The sequence below is a fragment of the Chanodichthys erythropterus genome, chromosome 22 (assembly GCF_024489055.1).
Source record: "Chanodichthys erythropterus isolate Z2021 chromosome 22, ASM2448905v1, whole genome shotgun sequence".
In the NCBI taxonomy this organism is placed as follows: Eukaryota; Metazoa; Chordata; class Actinopteri; order Cypriniformes; family Xenocyprididae; genus Chanodichthys; species Chanodichthys erythropterus.
Window position 1 is genome coordinate 32,958,888 of NC_090242.1, and position 20,171 is coordinate 32,979,058.

The 20,171-nt window shown below is 34.5% G+C and overlaps 1 protein-coding gene across 1 annotated transcript in view; it reads left to right on the forward strand.

The window, feature by feature from the left end:
* The first annotated feature begins 1,934 nt into the window (after positions 1-1,934).
* Positions 1,935-20,171, forward strand: part of atp8b1 (ATPase phospholipid transporting 8B1) — a 45,839-nt gene continuing 27,602 nt past the window's right edge. The window contains exons 1-3 of the mRNA XM_067375606.1: positions 1,935-2,222; positions 19,562-19,731; positions 19,822-19,919. Coding sequence (XP_067231707.1) covers positions 19,575-19,731; positions 19,822-19,919 — 255 coding nt within the window. The 5' untranslated portion in view covers positions 1,935-2,222; positions 19,562-19,574. The remainder of the gene's footprint in view (positions 2,223-19,561; positions 19,732-19,821; positions 19,920-20,171) is intronic.

The window sequence follows — 20,171 nt, forward strand, 5'->3', positions numbered from 1 at the left end:
GTTTCCTACTTGTTTTTTTATATTGGAATTTTATATACACTTTAAACACCGTAAAGATTCAAATTCATTAAAAAAAAAAAAAAAAAAAAAAAAGATAAAGTGAGGTTAAAAAAACATCGTCCCTAACTAACCGGTTTCGTCCTCCAGAGGGCGCGCGGTTTCGATGGCTCAGAAAGCAGAATCCTTCACAGTACCTCAAGACGTTTTCTTTGTCTTATTGCAGACATTTGTACACTAAAAAGTAGAATCGTTTAGATATATTAACTCAAAATATTAAAATATCTAAAAGATGTTATAAATTGTTATTATCCTGTCACACCTGATGGAATCAGTCAGAGCAGCGTTGAGAAAAGTAACAGGTGTCACGTGATAGTCAATGGTTGTGTTTCATCTGTGGTTTACATCGGTTTCACAGACACATTTTAAGCCTAGTCCCAGACTAAAGTTTGAGCTGTCTTAACTGAAAACAACTGCACTGACATCTTAAAGGGTTAGTTCACCCAAAAATGAAAATAATGTCATTTATTACTCACCCTCATGCCGTTCCACACCTGTATGACCTTTGTTCATCTTCAGAACACAAATTAAGATATTTTTGTTGAAATCCGATGGCTCAGTGAGGCCTGCATAGCCAGCAATGACATTTCCTCTCTCAAGATCCATTACTGTACTAAAAACATATTTAAATCAGTTCATGTGAGTACAGTGGTTCAATATTAATATTATAAAATGACGAGAATATTTTTGGTTCACCAGAAAAAACAAAATAACAACTTATGGCTGATTTCAAAACACTGCTTCAGGAACCTTCGGAGCGTTATGAATTAGTGTATCGAATCATGATTCGGATCGCATGTCAAACCACCAAACTGCTGAAATCACATGACTTTGGCGCTCCGAACCGCTGATTCAACACGCTGATTCATTATGCTGAATTATAACACTCCGAAGCTTCCTGAAGCAGTGTTTTGAAAATCGCCGTTATTTTGTTTTCGTTATTTTGTTTTCTTTGGTGCACCAAAAATATTCTTGTCGCTTTATAATATTACTATTGAACCACTGTACTCACATGAACTGATTTAAATATGTTTTTAGTACATTAATGGATCTTGAGAGAGGAAATGTCATTGCTGGTTATGCGGGCCTCACTGAGCCATCAGATTTCAACAAAAATATCTCAATTTGCGTTCCGAAGATTAATGAAGGTCTTACGGGTGTAGAATGACATGAGGGTGAGTAATAAATGACAGAATTTTAATTTTTGGGTGAACTAACCCTTTAAAATATGTCAGTGTCATTGTTTTGTCTCAAGATACACCATGTTTTTTTTCTAAGGCATGTTTAGCTACTTTAATTGAATTTAAGGCCTAATCCTGGATTAATCTAAGCCCTGACTGTGAAACCAGGCCTGAGAAATATTAATAACCATTGACTTGAAAGATTATTTAGACCCATCATAATTGACCGCTAATCCATCAGGACTAAAATAAATACCCTTTTCTCTCAGTAGAGGGCGATACTTAACCAGTATTCAGAATTCAAGAGTATTTAGATCGAAAAAGCCTAATTTTAAATTTATATTTACATTTACTCAATTTTTTACACACTCCTAAAGTTGAGAAAAGACATTTAAAAAACTGATTAGAACTTTATTTTTCATATGTATAAGTGTATGTAGACCAAAACAGCCTCATTTTACATTTACATAAAATTTTATCTATTCAGGTTTTACACCCACCCAAAGTTGAGTAAAAATGAACTAAGAAATTATATTATTAAAATAATTATGTTGTATTTAAAAAAAAAAAATGCTTAGGCATTGAAATGATTCTATTATTTATGTAAACCCCCTCTATATCGATATCAGGACACAGACATAAAAACAGCAAGAGGGAAAAATTTCCCCGCATAATTTGACTGTAAAATGAGTCACACCTTTCTTACCTGCGCGATCACGTGATCGCTGAGGAATGAGTTGCAGTCTTGGAGTGTGTCGGTTCAAAAAGGAAAGGAAGAAAAAAAAAAAGAAAAGAAAGAAAGCCTCCATCCCAGTGTGTGTATAATGGGTCTGTAGGAGTAAAGCTTCTCCTCGCCCGACCTGTTTTTCCAGTTTGATTGAGGACACACACACAGAAGAGCTCTTCCACACTGACACGGAGCGAACATGGAGCAATAAAACACCAAACACCTTCAGAGGATCCACACAAGTCCATTTGAGATCGGTAAGTCATGATGTTTGAGTGTTTAAACACGCTTTAAGGGCTTTGTGTTCTTGTGAACGGTGTTGTTGAAGGTGTGTCACACCTGAGTTCCTCTACCTGTGTGTTTGGATGCACAACAGCAGAGAAACGCATCCTCATATGCGTGTTTGTAAAGATTTATCGGTAGAGCACGTGTTTAAAGTGTCTTCGATGATTCTTGGGTTTATTAAGGAAGACTTTTGGCTGTAGTTGCGGTAAAGTTTCTTTATTTGTTCGAGGTCAGCATTGGCATCATATGAAGGAGTGAAGTATAGGTTGACAATATTTTTCTTCTGCATATGAGAATGATTATAAACAAAATGTCGGATTTTGTGTGACATTTGTGCGCTAAAAGTACAGTTTGTTTACAATTTACTGTGATTGCTCCATCGATTATGCACTTATCAAACATACTTGTACACACATGTTTGGTCTAAGTGTGAAAGCAATTCATTTTTACATGTTTATTGTACACATTTAAATATAAACCTAAAAGGCGCCCACTTAGTTTTGTTTGTGTTGGGCTCTTTTGGACCCCAAATGTAAAGAATATGAAGTGAATTTCAGCCTCTGGGAGTAATAACACCCCAAACTGTCCTGTAGTCAGAAATCAGATCTCTTGTTTTTCTCGAAAGGTCTGTCTTTCATGGTAGAAGATTTAATTTCATGTGTTTCTGTGAGTCAATCTTTCCGTCAGGTGTCAAGTCAGATGAGCAGGTATCATCGTGTAGATTCGACTGATATATGTTTTCAGGGCCGATATTGATTTATTATGGATTAAGTAGACCGATAACCGATATTTTGAACCGATATATATTATGATTTCTGTCATAATGATAATGATTTCTGTCAGAGGTGGCTGCATCAGACCCAAATAACGTATTATTTAATTATTTTAGTGGCAAAACGGTTTTGAAAATGACCGATACCGATAACCATAAAAATGCTTAATATAGGCGCCGATAATCGGTTTACCCCTAGACTAGAGCACAACTGAAATTGGTACATTAGTGTCATTTAAAACATAATAATGAGCCCAAATTGACTTTATCATATAAAAAAATGGTGCATGTGAAATTGTTACAGTTTGCGGTAATATAACTGCACTGCAAAACATTATTTTCATTATTTGTTATCACAACATTTTTTATTTGTCAAATTAACTTCAATAATTAATCTGGTTCAGATAACAACATAATATTTCGAGTTTCTGTCGATTAAACCAATCGCCTTCATTGTATTAATTCAAATTTTAAATGAACTCAAAATTTTAAGGCAACCAGGAAACTTACTTACTTTTTTAAGTTAAACCAATAATTCTTTTTTTACAGAGTAGTTTGCTGATTATTATACACTATAAAAATGCTGGGTTAAAAACAACCCAAGTTGGGTTGAAAATGGACAAACCCAGAGACTGAGTTGTTTTTACCCAGTGGTTGGGTTAAATGTTTGCCCAACCTGCTGGGTAGTTTTATACGGAAGAGGATTAGGGCGAAGCAATAATAAAAAAAACATCTCGAGATTAAAGTTGTTAAATTTCGAGAATAAACTCGTTAAATTACGAGAAAAAAGTCGAGAGAAAATGTTGAGAATAAAGTCATTAAATTACGAGAAAAAATTTGTTAAATTATGAGAAAAATGACGTTAAATTTCGAGAAAAAAGTTGAGATAAAATGTTGAGAATAAAGTCATTAAATTATGAGAAAAAAGTCGTTACATTACGAGAACAAATTCGCTAAATTACAAATTTGTTCTCATAATTTAACAACTTTTTCCCCCCTAATTTAATGACTTTATTCTCAACATTTTATCTCGACTTTTTTTCTCGAAATTTAACAACTTTAATCTCAAGATGGTTTTATTTTTTTATTATTGCTTGGCCCTAATCCTCTTCCGTAATTTTATTTAACTCAACTATTGTTTAAAAATGACTCTATTTCTTGCTTAAAATGAATCTAAAATATGTTGGAAATTAACAAGTTAAATGATTAATAATTAAACAATAAACATTTATTAAATTTCTTATTAATAAATGTTCACCTTTTGATTATTATTGTTGCCTCTAGTAATTATGTGTCTGATTTTGATCATTTTAAGCCAGTAATACAGTAATTTTTAAACAATAGATGAGTTAAAAAAACTGCCCAGCACTTTGAGCAAACATTTAACCCAACCGCTGGGTTTGTCCATTTCAAACCCAAATTGGCTTGTTTTTAACTCAGCATTTTTTAGAGTGTAATAATTAGGGTTTTCACCATCTTTGATTTCCAGGCCATAAAAATTCACGTTCAGTGAATACAATCTTAATTCATAAATCTCAATATAGCTTATTATGAATGCAGTCTCTCTACAATGTCATTACAAAAGTCTGGGAAAGGCGAGGAAATTCATTGCTAAATTCATATTAATGAGAAATGCTCATATGTTGTGAACCCAGCAGACAGTATATGGTCCTGAATGAACGGTGGGTGTGAAGCATCACTGGGGGCTTGCGGTGGGTTTCTCTCTCTCTCTCTGATGAATGAATGAATCTCCTTTGAGAATGTCTGGACATGTTTCGACTTGATTGCTGTTCTCTTATGTGGGTTAAATTGATGTGCCTCTTTGCTGTTAAGAGCTGTGTTACTCACAGAACTGGTTTATTCTGTGTCCAGAAGGACTGGAAACATTGAGTGGGTGCGGTTTCTGTTCAATTACAATAACAATCTGAACCTTTATTGCGTACTAGTTTTGGAGCTGTAGCAGATAAACATGTAAAAGCAGGTCATTTTATATGTAAGAATAATAGATATATTAGTAGGTAACCTGTTTTCACAGGCATCAAACTATGTATTAAGATTTTTTTCCCCCTGTATGTTGACTTAAAATAATGATGATGATACTAGAGATGCATGGATTTGGCTGATCGTGCAATAATTTTATATATAATTAACTAGTATGATGCTGATATTATTACAGCATGTAATAGGCTTACTTTAATGTTAATGTATTATATAATATATAAATGTTATTTTAGATTTAGCATTAGAATTAAGCATCATTAAATTATAGTTAATTGTTACATTAGCCCATATAATGGTGTATAACAAGTACGTACTACAGTATATATTTTTACAGTATAATTTTGATCTAATTTTACATGCATCAAGTAAAATCTAGTTTCAAATCATTAATATATGGTAGAAAAGATGCAATATACTATTATAGTTTTTGATATTTTGAATTAGTTTTTATTTTTCCAGTAATTTTGTTGTTTTTGTATTTTTTTTTAATAGTTTTTATTAATTTGTATTTTAGTTTTAGTTATTTTAGTATGTCAAGTTAAATAAAAATGAGACGTAGAAGTGTAGCTGAAATAAAATAAATTAGTTTTTATATTTTATTTAATTTCAGTTAATGTTTATATATTATATCAACAACTGAAAATGATTGTTTAGTTTTAGCTAACTTAAAGAGTTTACATAGAACACATGATGGTTAGTTGTGGCGTTCTGTGATTTAAATATGTTTGTATAATGATTTCTAAACTTAATTGTGTGTTCATCTTGATGGATTGTTTTGTGTTGTAATGGACTATTTTCCCTAGCAGATGCTTTAAGCTAATCTATCTGTAAGATAATAAACTCAGATCAATATTTATGTGCATTTATATGTGTATTTGGTAATTAGTTGTTTAATAATACACAGTCATTATTGTCAAAAAATTCCTTCAGGGTGATATCATGGGCATTAAAGGGATAGTTGACCCAAAAATGAAAATTCTGTCATCACTTACTCACCCTCATGTTGTTCAAATCTGTATAATTTTCTTTGTTCTGTTGAACACAAATGAAGATATTTGGAAAAATGTGTTAAACTGAACAGTTTTGGGGCACCATTGACTTCCAGAGTAGTTTTTTTCCTACTATGGAAGTCAATGGTGCCCCAAAGTGACCTGGCTACAAACTTTTTTCAAAATACCTTCCTTTGTGTTTAGAAGAACAAAGAAATGTATACAGATTTTGAACATGAGGGTGAGTAAATGATGAGATTAATGTTTGAAGTCAGATGTCAGTAGACTGGGAAGTTATTAAAATGAGTGGTTCATTCATAAATCCTTAAAATCTTACCTTCATGCTGTGGAAATACAAACCGGAAGACAGAATACGAGTGCAGCGCTGAAAAGGGGCGAGGCTACATAAGGCCTATATAGAGTGCAACAGTTCCTGCCCCCTTATTTTTAATCATTTTACATTCACTTTCCCTCATTTTTAAAATTGATTTGTTAAAGCGTTATAAGCCGTGAGCCAAGCCAATCAGATACACAGCACTACAAACTTTGATTTGAAGCAAAAAAAAAAAAAACGAAAATTGGGCAAAAAGACAAAGCTACAAGACTGTGAACTTAACGGTTTTAGTGATGGAAAGAACTACAATCCCATGAAGCATTGCAAGTTAGTGTTCGAAATCAATTTCCTATGGAGAAGTTTGTACTTCCAGAACCCGGCCGCTGAACTCTAGACCCGTGCAGCGCTAAATTAGATCATCAGGTGTGATTCTTGAATTCCGTGTAGTTAATTTGTAGGTTAAATGCATCATTGAAACCACTTCACACAGAGTTTAGTTAGTTGTGACTCAAACATCAAGTGCATGGTTTATGCATGCGGCATCTGTCCCGGAAGACCCCCATCCTCACACATCTCCTGTTTCTGCTCTCCTCTAGTCTTTCTCTAATGGAGGATACTGTTACCCATACTGCTCTAGCAGGTATGAGAGGCCAAACACATGTAGTGGAGTGTAACATGACTCAATTGTGTTTCTGTAGGAAGACGTGGGAAAAGTTCACCTCTGTAAAGTGTTGGTAAACAGTGTTCTTTAGCGTTGAAGACTTCAAATATATATATATAAAATTATTATTATTTAAAGTCAGCATGGAATCAAATTTTACCCTTAATGCATATTCCGGATCATATTTACACAAAGAAAAAAAAGGTTGTGTTAGTGATTTTTCCAGTCAATTTCTGATTGATAACATCAAGTTCCATGCACGGTAAAAAAAAAAAAAAAGTCCACCTATTTCAACTTAAAAAGTTTAGTTACTGCCTCATTATTTTTTAAGTAGGGCTGCACGATATATCGCATGCGATTGTCACGCGCATCAGTAAAGCCGGTTCCCTGATTACCGCTAAATCCGCATCACCTGCTTTCAAATGGAGCGGCATTTAATAGACAGAGCCGTAGATCACTGATAAGCCACGCAATATCGCGTTCATATCGCAGATGAATCGCCTTCGATAATGAACGCGATATTGCGCAGCTTGTCAGTGAACTACGGCTCTGTCTATTAAATGCCGCTCCATTTGAAAGCAGGTGATGGTGATTTAGCAGTAATCAGGGAACCGGCCTTACTGACGAAATGCACGTGACAATCGCATGCGATATATCGCCCAGCCCTATTTTTAAGTATCAAATTGGCTTTACAAGTCAACTCAGATTACATTTAAAATCGAGTTTAATCTCGTACAACTTATAAAAAAACGTTGAAATTGCTGGAATTATTATGATGAGTTAAAATAATGTGAAAACATACATACGTTGCCATTACTTATTATTTTTATCTTTCTCCTGTTTTTCCGGAGGGCGTCTGATATCTAATTTGATATGGATTTTTAAATGTTACGCTAATATCAAGCATCGCTGTAAAAAAATTACTGTTGCAAATAGTTATCACAACTTAAATTTTAGTATTAGAATAAATAATAATGTGTTGCTTTAACTTAAAGTAAGTGTTTGTGCTGCTTTAAAATTTTAAGTCTAGTCAACTTGGATATTTGAGTTATCTCAACCAAAAACGCAAAATTTTAAGTTGATTGTTACAGTCGTTTTTTTTGGTTTTTGTTTGTGTTTGTGGTTTTTACAGTGAAACAAGCTGAATGATAGAGTTGCAAAATTCCTAAAATTAGCTATTTGTTTTGCATGCTTCTTCACTCAAAAATGTTTTAACGTGGTATATTATATCGATATTGCCGTTGTAAATGTCTCAGAACTGACCAAATAAAGAGCTAATACTTCAGTATCGCTTGTTAATTGACTAAAATTACAAAGTTGCAGTGATCTGATGACTTTAAAGATGTCCGAAAGTAAATAATCATAGTCATATCTACTAATTTAAGACCACTAAATATAGATATTAGCGCTGAACTCGATAACTATTTTTTATGTTATGGCCTAGCCAATAAAATATGCTTATAATGTTTTACCTCTAAAAACCTCAGGTCTTGTACCTGCTACAAGTGAAAGCAGCCATCAACAATCAGTAGAAATTTGAATAACTAGAAACTGAAAATGAGTATTATGGCATATAAAGAGCGAATCCCTGATGATATGCTTCCATTATCTATTGATTATTAATGTCTTGTATTTCTGCTCACCTCCTTATGTTGCTTATGTCACATATTTTTACTTTTTTTTACTTTTGTCAAAGTATTTTTTAGTGGACGGTTATGTAAAGAACGACCGCAACTGTCTTAATCTTAATCAAATGAAGCTCCGCGTTTCTCCATTAACAGTCACTCATCAGTATAAATTCAGTTTAGTGCATAATAAGGGCTAATATTTGTCTAAGAAAGTAGCAGAGAGTTGTAAACAGCTCGAACTGATTCAAGACGTTTCCATTGGATTTTCTTGTGGCCACTCTAGTGAAAGGGCTGATGGGTATTCTGACAGGATGATGTGCTTTAAAAAAATAAGTTTTGTAAGATGCATTGGTGCATGCATGCATGAACCACAATGCAAAGATGTGAGGAGGTTTTGGTGGTGTGTGTTGCACTCTGTCAGGGTGAAATTTAAGCTTTAGGAAAGAAATTTTACAAATCAGATCTTTTAAATATTTCCATTGCTTCTTCCAGATTAGTAAATGTTTTAAATTAGCCTCAGATGTTCCTCCTGAGAAAGTTTAATGTGCCTAATAAAAGTCAATCAGACATTTCTCACCAAATTCTTTCTAGATCAACTGATCTATTATCATTTATTTTAGTGAATTCAGCGTCTGTTTGGTATTATAACACACATGACCACACGTTCAGGTTTTTGATGGGTTTTTGAGAGTCTCAATCATGTTTCTGTTCTGTTCTGTAAAATCGTCTTTCCTCCAACACGACACAAACAAATCGCTCACCAGAAATGAATGGCCACGACTCCAGGATTTGAATTATCTGACTTGTAAAGCAAATGGGTGAGAATTTGAATCTAGTGAATTGCAAAACTGATTTGCACAAGGCATCTTGGGAAAGTTTTTGCTGAGTCACTCTTCTTAGATCCATGCGGTGTGTGAAATGCTCTTTCGAAAGCGTATTAAACAATTATTTACACACATTAATTAACACATCTATTTCATAACACACAGTCTATACTAAGATCTTTGCATATTCTGCTGTTTATCAGCATGTTTTTGTTTTGTTTTTTGTCTTTAAATTAAGTTTCTGTGTGCTTCCTATTGTAACTTCTGCAGTTAATGTGGTTTGTTGCAAGAAATAAGTTCTAGCAGGTTGGCAAAGAAACCATTGTGATGCTTAAACCTCAATTGAAACTAATTTTTGTGTAAGTAGTTGGTATAATAATTGTTGGTCACATTAAATTCAGTGTGCATATTTATGTAAGAATGGGTTTTTATCAAATTCCCTTTCAGGCAAGTCGTTTCAATTGGAGGCCACCTTGATAAAACCTCAGTGAAGCTATTTTACTGAAAATTTACTGAAATACAGAACAAAATCTCCAAAAATGTTTGTCAGTATTACATTTAAATAACATTTTGCATTTTAAAATCCCCAATAAAATCTGCTAACATTAGCTATATATCAATTTTGGGATTTTTGCATAAAAATGTTGGAAACTAAGGATGTCAATTTACATAAATTTTCATAATCGATTGTTGTTTAAATTAGCGATCAATTAATAGATTAATCCTTAACCTTAAAGGGTTAGTTCACCCAAAAATAAAAATTTCTCACCCTCATGTTGTTCCACACCCGTAAGATCTTCATTCCTCTTCAAAACACAAATTAAGATATTTTTGATTAAATCTGAGAGGTTTATGACTCCATAGACAGCAATATAATCAACACTTTCAAGGTCCAGAAAGGCACTAAAGACATCGTTAAAACAGTCATGTGACTGCAGTGGTTCAACCTTAATGTTATGAAGCAACAAGAATACTTTTTGTGCACTAAAAACAAAACAAAAATAACAATAATAATGATTCTGCATTCTGATGCAGATCCTGCACTGGATGTAAACAACATATGAGAATGACACAGAAGAGAAGAGATTGTTGAATAAAAAGTTATTTTTGTTTTGTTTTCGCGCACAGAAAGTATTCTCGTCGCTTCATTACATTAACCCTTAAATGCATGACTGTTTCGCCAATCATTCTTACATATTCGGGTCTTTATTGACCCGGATCTATATCTAACACGGAAGGATCTCTACCTGTCGCGATAATATAAAACTCTTCTGATATTAGAGTAGCAATTTCAGAAGAATAGAATAAATTGTATTTTGTTACCTTTTGGACCTTGAAAGTGTTGATTATATTGCTGTCTATGTAGTCATAAACCTCAGATTTCATAAAAAATATCTTAATTTCTGGTCTGAAGATGAACAAAGGTCTTTCGGGTTTGAACAACATGAGGATGAGTAATTATTAATTACATATTTTTCATTTTTGGGTGAACTAACCCTTTAACCTTTTAAATCCAATGTGTGTGTGTGTGTGCGTGTGTGTGTGTGTGTGTGTGTGTGTGTGTGTGTGGGGGGGTGGGGGGGGGGGGGGGGGTGTTACTAAGTTATCATGTTACTTAACCACTTGCTTAACTAATGTATGCAAACACATTGTTTTAGAGGACTGACATTACATTGAGATTATTAGTTTTCTATGTAAAAGCTGTATAATCCAAATGACTGGAAATGTTATATGTGATTTCCATCTTCAATGATGTCAGGCATTTAAGGTCCGTGTTTGATAAGAGTTGGAAATTCACAAATGCATAAATTCAAAATTTAGGCCTAAATATTTTCTCATATCGGTCCTGATGGCAGTGAGATGTCGGCAGAAGCTGCTTTATCTCTCCTCTCAGCTTGCACAACAGCAGGTGATCGTGATCTCAAAGGGATCTCTGTGTTTTCTCCTTCCCTTTATTTCCCGAGCCCATCCCCCATGTGAAAGAGTTACCATAGCACGGCCCTGGGCGAGACTTTCAAAACTGTTTCCCGAGACCAGAAGCACCTGGTCGCTCATATATTCACATTACTGCAGACCTACAGAAGGTCTTTGTGGGCGTGTGTGGCGGTTTTGTCTCTTGAATGGGAATCTTTGTTCTCATCATCACAGGATTGTGAGTATGTGATGACGTATAATCATTCGTGTCGGAGATCAGGATAGTCGTTTTGTGTCATTCACGGAAAAGGAAAGAGTTGTGGATGGAAATAAGGCTCTGGTGAATTTTTTTTTTTTCTGAAAAATGCAAAACCCTCAACAAACAAACTCATAGATACAAATATTAGATGGTTTCCATATGAAAACATACCTTTTTAAAGCCAAAAGTCTCTTATTTAAACATTCCAGAGCTACTTGACATTGAAATGTTGGCCTGCATTGACAACTGACATCAGCTATTGTTAACAGAAAAAAAACACATTTTTGAAGTGGATGATATAAATAGTCAGGCAGACGGCTGAGGACTTGATTGTGTGTAAGTGGATATCATCTCACTCACCTAACGTGTTGTTCAGGTAATGTCAGACTGAAGGTATGTTAAACAGTGTGCATGCTGCAGCTAATTTACTCTACATGAATAGTGTTAAAGGTTATACACGTCATCTCTAAATCTGTAAGTTCTAGATTAACTACGGAGCCCCTCGCATGACAAAAATAATAAATCATGTGTACGATTTAGCAAATTGAGGTAACTAAATAGGAGGGCTGGGTATAAAAAAAATATTGGTTTCTCGATTTTAATCGATTCTCATTTTTACGAACCGATATCGATTCTTAAATCCCAAGAATTGATTAGTCTAGTCTGTTTTTAGTTGATGAATGAGCAGAATATGTAGCGTCTCCCATCCAATAAATCGCAGTAATCTTTGTGCTGTGTTACTTTTGATATGAAGCAAAGACTCAGATTTCAAATGACGTCCATCTTATTGTGAGATTCAAAAAATAAATACCGTCATTTTGGCGTCGTTTAATGTGGCGTGACAGATCGCTTTAGCGCCTCAGTTAAAGAGAAGCATGTGATCATCCTCTCCTCCGCTTTAATACAGTTACAGCATGAAATAAACATGCGTGAACATCTGAAGTATACAGTACAACTTACTGAAATCCGTATCATGTCTCGTGTAATCGCTCAATCAGTGTTTCAACCTCGGAAAGACGTCAATAAAACAGCTTGAAAACAATGTCACGTCACATTTACGTCAGAAAAACACATTCAGTGACCATAAACTCGTTAATCAACTCTAGAGAGCAACATTCTGATAAATATAGATATGAACGGTTACATATTCATTATAATTTTTAATGTTCTTCAATATGTAATGCATGTTTGAATAAATCAGTCATGACAGCCGCGATTTTAAATGTTTATATTTTAAAAAAACTAATTGGAGTAGAAATATGATTATGTAATTCTAAACCTTATTTATAATAAAAACATAATTTTTGTGTTTGTATATAATTATATACGTTAATTTAACCTTAAATATTATTATAGTAGTACCAGCTGAGTAGTTTACAGCATTAGTTGAGAGATTTTTTTTTTCCTCTAGAAAATTTCCCATGTACTGTAACTGAAATACTACATCTAAAATAATCGATATCGAATCAAAATTGTAATCGAAGGGAATCGAAAGCATGTGAATAGTAATCGAATCGAATCGTGAAAATTGTCAATATCCAGCCCTACTAAATATTAAATCGTGCGCATGATTTAGCAAAATGAGGGAATGAAATAGTAAATCATGCACAGGATTTAGCAAATTGAGGGAACGTAAAAGTAAGTTATGCACACGATTTAGCAAATCAAGGGAACAAAATAGTAAGTCATGCACAAATTTAAAAAAGCAAATCAAGAGAACAAATTAGTAAATTGTGCGCATGATTTAGCAAATTGAGGGAACGAAATAGTAAATCATGCACACGATTTATAAATCAAGGGAATGAATTAGTAAATCATGTGCACAATTTAGCGAATCAAGGGAAGGTAATAGCAAATCAAAGAAGATTTTGTACTCTTTCAGAGCGTCCCCTTCCGTATAACAATGAAAATATGGATTGACGAAAAAAATTTCCTTGGCAGGGAAGTGCTGGAATATTATGTCAATGGCGGGGATACAGAATTTTTCATATTCTATATTGAAATAATGTGAGTTATTCATTGTTTAGACTGTTGTAACTGAGCAGGATTGGAAATGTGGCAAAACAGACACAGTTATCCGGTGATTCTGATAATCTCAACATGTCATGTAAAAATCATTGTTTTCAATATGTTATTACGTACATAATGTGTATTTAATGTGACCTCAAGATACTTTTAATTTCCGTATAGCATCTCCAGGACCTGAAACAGCCACAAATGGTTATTGAAGAGGATTTTGTCAAATTTAGAGCTCAACACAAAGCGGAAACCAATGTAAGATGTGGCTTGTTAAACAAAACCTTAATGAAATCCTCCTATTCATCCACTTGAAATGATTGTTTCTCTCAGACCTCAGCTTTTCATAGCTAAAAATGTCACCTACTGTGGCATTGCATCACATACGCAAAGCACGTCGTGGATAAACATGGGTGTGTGTTTTGCATGATGTGTTTCTTTCTCTTTCCGGGTGTGTGCTCTGTTACGCTCTTTACACAGGTTTGCGGAAGCATCCTGGTGGGATTTGTGTTTATTTCAGCATTGGTATTAATAGCAGTTCTGTTTTATTAGTTCAACTCAGACTTTAGGGTTATTTTTATCTAAAATTACATTCACACATCCAGTTTATTGGCACTTCCTGCTATTTTTGTTGTTGGTAAATGTGTTAAACAATACTTCGGTCATCACTCATTCATGTGATGAAAAGAAGGACAGTCAATGAATATTTAAAGAGGGATTCATCACTGCTGAATTTTTCCAAATTAATCCCTTATCAAAGATTAACCTTAGTTGGCTGGTATCATTGAAGATACTTTAGAGATGCTTGAGCGCTCAGCTGGATCGAGAACACCTCATGTTTCCATAAGACCAGAGGAGGATCATCCTGTGATTGTGGCGGCATTTGCATCTGAGAAATGAAACTCATCAGTCATTAAAGTTATCCCTCTGACTATTTACTTTCTTAAACCAATGTTCCTGATCTTATTATGCATTACTCATCAATGCATGCTATTATATATTGCAGTATGAAAAAATGAACTGAATAGCTCTATTTGGAAAGAATTAATCATTCTAGAATGATTTTGTAGCTGAGTGAATACGCATAGAAAATAATGAACAAATTACAAACACAGATAAATATAATAGAAATAAATAGTGCTTTATATATTTCAGGTAAGACTAACAGTATTCAGGTACATAAATTAAATAATCAAATGTAAAATAACAAAAGTGATTTGTCTTTTGTTGTTTGATAAACATTCATGAAATAGAAAGCAGCAGGAATATTAGGCTGTTGTCACTTTAAGACCGAAAGTGTGGATCCAAAATACTGTTAAAGGTGCAATGTATAAAATTTGGGAGGATCTACTGATGGAAATGCAATATAATATACATAACTATGTCTTCAGTGGTAAATAAAGACCTTAGATAATGAACCGTTATGTTTTTAGTTCCTTAGATTGAGCCATTTCTCTCTATATACACCGCGGGTTCCCTTACATGTTGTTTTTGCGCCGCCATGTTTCTACAGCAGCTGTAAACGGACAAACACTCTACAGAGCGCGTTTAGTCACCATGTTGTTCTTCTAAATCGTTCGTGTTTTTAGAGGCAGCTTGCATCGTCGCTACGTTGAATAGGCACAAAGTAGTAGTAGTAGTCATCTGGTTTATTAGAAGCAGAGACTTGCTTAATTGGCTACTCTCTTCTGTTTTAGACGACGATGTGTTGGCCAGACGGGCACCGATTTTTACGTCATGCAGACCCTAAGGCTTAACCAAGGCTTTATACATCCGGTTTACTTTCTTGATTGTTTAGTTCAGAATTGAGTGTCTATTGCGGATGCGCACATCGTTATTTCAATGCTAAAGCGATATATCGTGCAGCCCTTCGTGCTTGCATCATGTATGATTGTTTATTAATGAATTACTTATTGATATAAATTTAATTCATAAAAACCTGTTTAAATAAACCTGACACACTGAAATCAAAGGGTTAGTTCTCCCAAAATTGAAATTTCTGTCATTTATTACTCACCCTCATGTCGTTCCACACCTGTAAGACCTTCGTTCATCTTCAGAACACAAATTAAGATATTTTTGATGAAATCCGAGAGGTTTAAAAATCGTCCATAGACAGCAATATAATCAACACTTTCAAGGTCCAGAAATGCAGTAAAGACATTGTTAAAATATTCAGCAATATCCTCTCTTCTGTGTCATTCTCATACATTGTTTACATTCAGCGCTTCCAGGTTCTGTGTCAGAACGGCTCCTGCGTCAGCATCACATGCATGCGTCGTGCTGATCATGTGATCAGCTTTGGCCAATACTAAGCTGGCATTCGGACGTAAACACGGAAGCCTTCAGTGTGCTTACTGTGTCATCTGCGTAAGGATAATGACACAGTAGAGAAGAGATTGTTGAATAAAGTCGTTATTTTTGCACACAGAAAGTATTCTCATCACTTCATAACATTAAGGTTGAACCTCTGCAGTCACATGACTGTTTTAACGATGTCTTTAGTGCCTTTCTGGACCTTGAAAGTGTTGATTATATTGCTGTCTATGGAGTCATAAACCTCTCGGATTTCATCAAAAATATCTTAATTTGTGTTCTGAAGATGAACAAAGGTCTTACGGATGTGGAACAACATGAGGGTGAGTAATAAATGACAGAAATTTACATTTTTGGGTGAACTAACTCTTTAAAATGGCCAGTTTCTGTGGTTTGGCTATATTTATTAATTTTATAATTTTACTTTTTTGTTGGATATTGTCGATATTGAAATTAAATGAAAGCATGTGAAAGATTGGTGCACAAACGGTAGCTCAGGTTGGTCAAAAAACGCATGAGCAGAAGCGTTAGTATAATACAATATCGGCAATCACAGACATTCACATTTGGATGGGAATAGATCACCTTTGCCGAAAAACAGTATGTAATTTGCTCTGGAATTTTTACTGAGGTTGTGTGAGAAAAACACATGGCAGATTCGGACGGGATTGAACAAAGCATGCCACAAATTTCTCTAAGGTCCTCCATGCAAACTAGTCGTGTCCGAATAGAGCTTATAGAAGCTTTTCACCACCCAAATAATTCCCCATGGATGAAATTATTTTGCCCAACAATTTATTTTGTTCTCTTTCAAGAAATCTGTTTCGCTCTCAAACGCTCTCAGAATGGGTTGCTGTGAGCGCTGTGGACTTTGAGTTTGTTCCATAAAAGTCATTCTGTGTTTTATATTGTGTATTTATAGGCATTTCTGGAGCTCAAACAGTAGAGCATGAAACTGGCAACACAAATGTCATGGTTTTGATACCCAGAGAAAGCATAAAACATGTCTTGAAAATATGTAAAAATGTAAATGTACCACAGTAACACCAGTCAAAATAAGTGACTTTTTTTTTTTAATGTAAATTATAAAATAATATTATAGTAAGTTAACTTTATATAAAAATATTTTACTTTCTTTTACTACTTTTTTTAAAAACTGAACAAACAAATTTGTTTTATAGGAGCTGTGTATATTACATTTTGCCTTATGAAAATGAGTGACATCATCTGACCCACAACCTGACAAAACTAAATAACCTGAAATGATATAGTGTGTTTTACTGTCAGTATGGATGCCTGTATAGATGTGGTTGTGTGTGTTTTGTGACTGCTGGTGTAGAATGATGGACAGGGATTATGTGGTGTGCGTGGCGTTTCCTGTAAGTCGAAGGTGGAGCCGCGTGTAATGTCAGCTGTTTGTTTTTTTGTTTTTATATTGTATCAGATCAAATGTACTGTTTATCAGTAAAATATTTTTTCACCAGCAGCACATCGTGTCCTGTAAAGCGTCTCTGTTTCAAAGGCAGACTATGTTTCCTACTTGGTTTTTGTGTACTTCATTTCGTAATTCTCATTGTCATTATGAACACTAGACTTTCTGCAGGATTGGGTAACATGTGAAAAGCCGCTGATCACATGGAGAACTAGGAATCCTACTTAGAACGAAAGAGTCGATTAATATTAATAATAATAATAATAATAATGTATTATTTAACAATATTATATAATTAATAATCGTTTAAATAATTAAAACCTTTAAAAAAAAAGCAGTTTTTCTAGTGAAATATGGAATAGTTTTGCTCAGTTATGCTCAGCTCTTAAATATTTTATCATCATATTATCATAGTTCACTCTTTGTTGTTTTCAAAATAGCCTTTATGTATAGTTGAGATCATAAGTTTATGTACACCTTGCTGAATCTGCAAAAAATATGGATTGCATTTAGCTTTTTATGTAGTACTGCCATGAATAAGCTATTTTATATAGTCCACAAGACAAAATAATAGCTGAATTTACACAACTGAAATGGTTCAGAAGTTAATAACCTTGATTCTTGATTCATAGATGCATCTCCTCACCTTTCAGTGAGAACTCTCCTTTTTGAGATCAAAATAGGTCACCAATGGGATTTGCATAGATCCAATGAGCAAGTGTTTTTTTTGGGGGGTAATTGTGAACTTACAAGGGTAAACTTACAAGAGCTGGTTGTTTCAGTAAGTACTGTACAGTGTTTCCTTTACTCTTTACTTTAAAATTACTATGCTTATTATTGGTAATATTTTATGTATTTGAGGTCTGAGATGTGGCGAACAGTATTGCCGTCTAATCAGCCAATATTGTCTTAAATATCCTGCTTAGCACTTTGTCTTTTATGACATGACATTTTAACCAAATGTTGATTTTGGTAAAATGTTGCAACAATGTTAATTTTTTTTTTTTTTTTTCATGAAAAATTACAGTTTTGGACATATAGGGTAATAAAAAATAACTACAAATGAGCATGTTAAGCAAATAACTTAAAAATGCGCGATGTTCTCACCCTTTTTCCCCTTTTTTACCTGTTTGCATCCCTGTAATACTGTGTCATTTCCTGGATCAGCAACAACGGTTTGTGTGTTTTGTTCATTAGTTCCTTGTTTGTCCTGAGCAGTTAAACTACCGTTCTTGAAACTGGGTCATTTGTGTAAAGTCAGTTATTATTTTGTCTTGTGGTCTATATCTGTTATGTGAAATAGCTTATTTTAAAGGGGTCCATTTTTTAACTTTAGTTAGTGTGTAATGTTGCTGTTTGATCATAAACAACATCTGCAAAGTTATGACGCTCAAAGTTCAATGCAAAGAGAGAGATTTTCTTTTACAGAAATCATTTTTTAAGGACTACAACAAATGGCTGGTAGAGACTACAACGAGCTTCTTCCAAATTGATCCACTAACCATTCAGAAATGTCCAGATTCATTCTAAAAGTTGTAACTTCTTCCTGAGTCTCTCCATCAGTGTCGACTCCGGTTTGAACAATGTAAGGATGAAAACTTTCGTCATTTTGGCTGTGTGAGATTCTCCAGCTTTGTTGTTGTTGAGCAACCGAAGCGTGAGCTGTTAAAGCTCCGCCCTCTTCTGGAAAGTGAGCAGCTCATTTGCATTTAAAGGGACACACACAAAAACGGCGTGTTTTTGTTCACACCCAAATAGGGGCAAATTTGACAGGCTATAATATATGATCTGTGGGGGATTTTGACCTGAAACTTCACACACACATTCTGGGGACTCCAGAGACTTATATTACATCTTGTGAAAAGGGGCATTATAGGGCATAATTTGACATGTTGCTGTACGACACGCAAATCTATCGATTATTTGGTCTCTTCGCTGTTTATGTAGCTGTTCAAAAGGGATAGTTCACCTAAAAATTAAAACTCTGTCATCATTTACTCACCCTCAAGTTGTTTCAAACATGTTTAAACTTCTTTGTTCTGCTGAACACAAAAGAAGATATTTTGAATGAATGTTGGTAACCAAACGGTTTCTAGTCCCCATTGACACAAAAATACTATACAGATTTCTCATCCCTTTAATGTAATATTTTTGTCTGTCTGCAGTGGGACTCTCAAGATGAGCACTCGACAGCGAGGAGGTTCCCTGGAGGAGCCGGATGATGAGGTTATGCCCTACAGTGACGATGAGACGGACGACGAGTTACAGTCAGAAGATGAACTGGAACGTATAGACCAGCTACCAGAACCGGAAACCAGACCCGCACCTGTTGCCGGTGAGTTTGAAGATTGATCTGCGTAGTGTAAAACACTCCTGTTAGTGCTTGTTTCGTGTTCTGATTTTTTGTCGTTTCTTTTCCTCTCAGAGGCCAATTGGAGCATCCGTGCAAATGACAGGGAATACTGCAAGCGACCCGAGTTTCAGAAAAAGGTCTTTCTGTGCATCAAGAAAAGCAGATACTCTGTAAGTAAAACCTGTAGTGTTAAAATTAATGGAATAATTAATGTTTTTGAAAGAAGTCTCTTCTGCTCACCAAGGCTGCATTTATTAGATCAAAATTACAATAAAACAGTAATACTGTGAAATATTATTATAATTGAAAAGAACTGCTTTCTATGTGAATATGTTAAAATGTAATAAGGGGTTTCAACGTTACGCTCGCTGAAACCCTATTGTAATTGCTAAAATTTCCAAGGATCAGCATTCTCCCCTAAA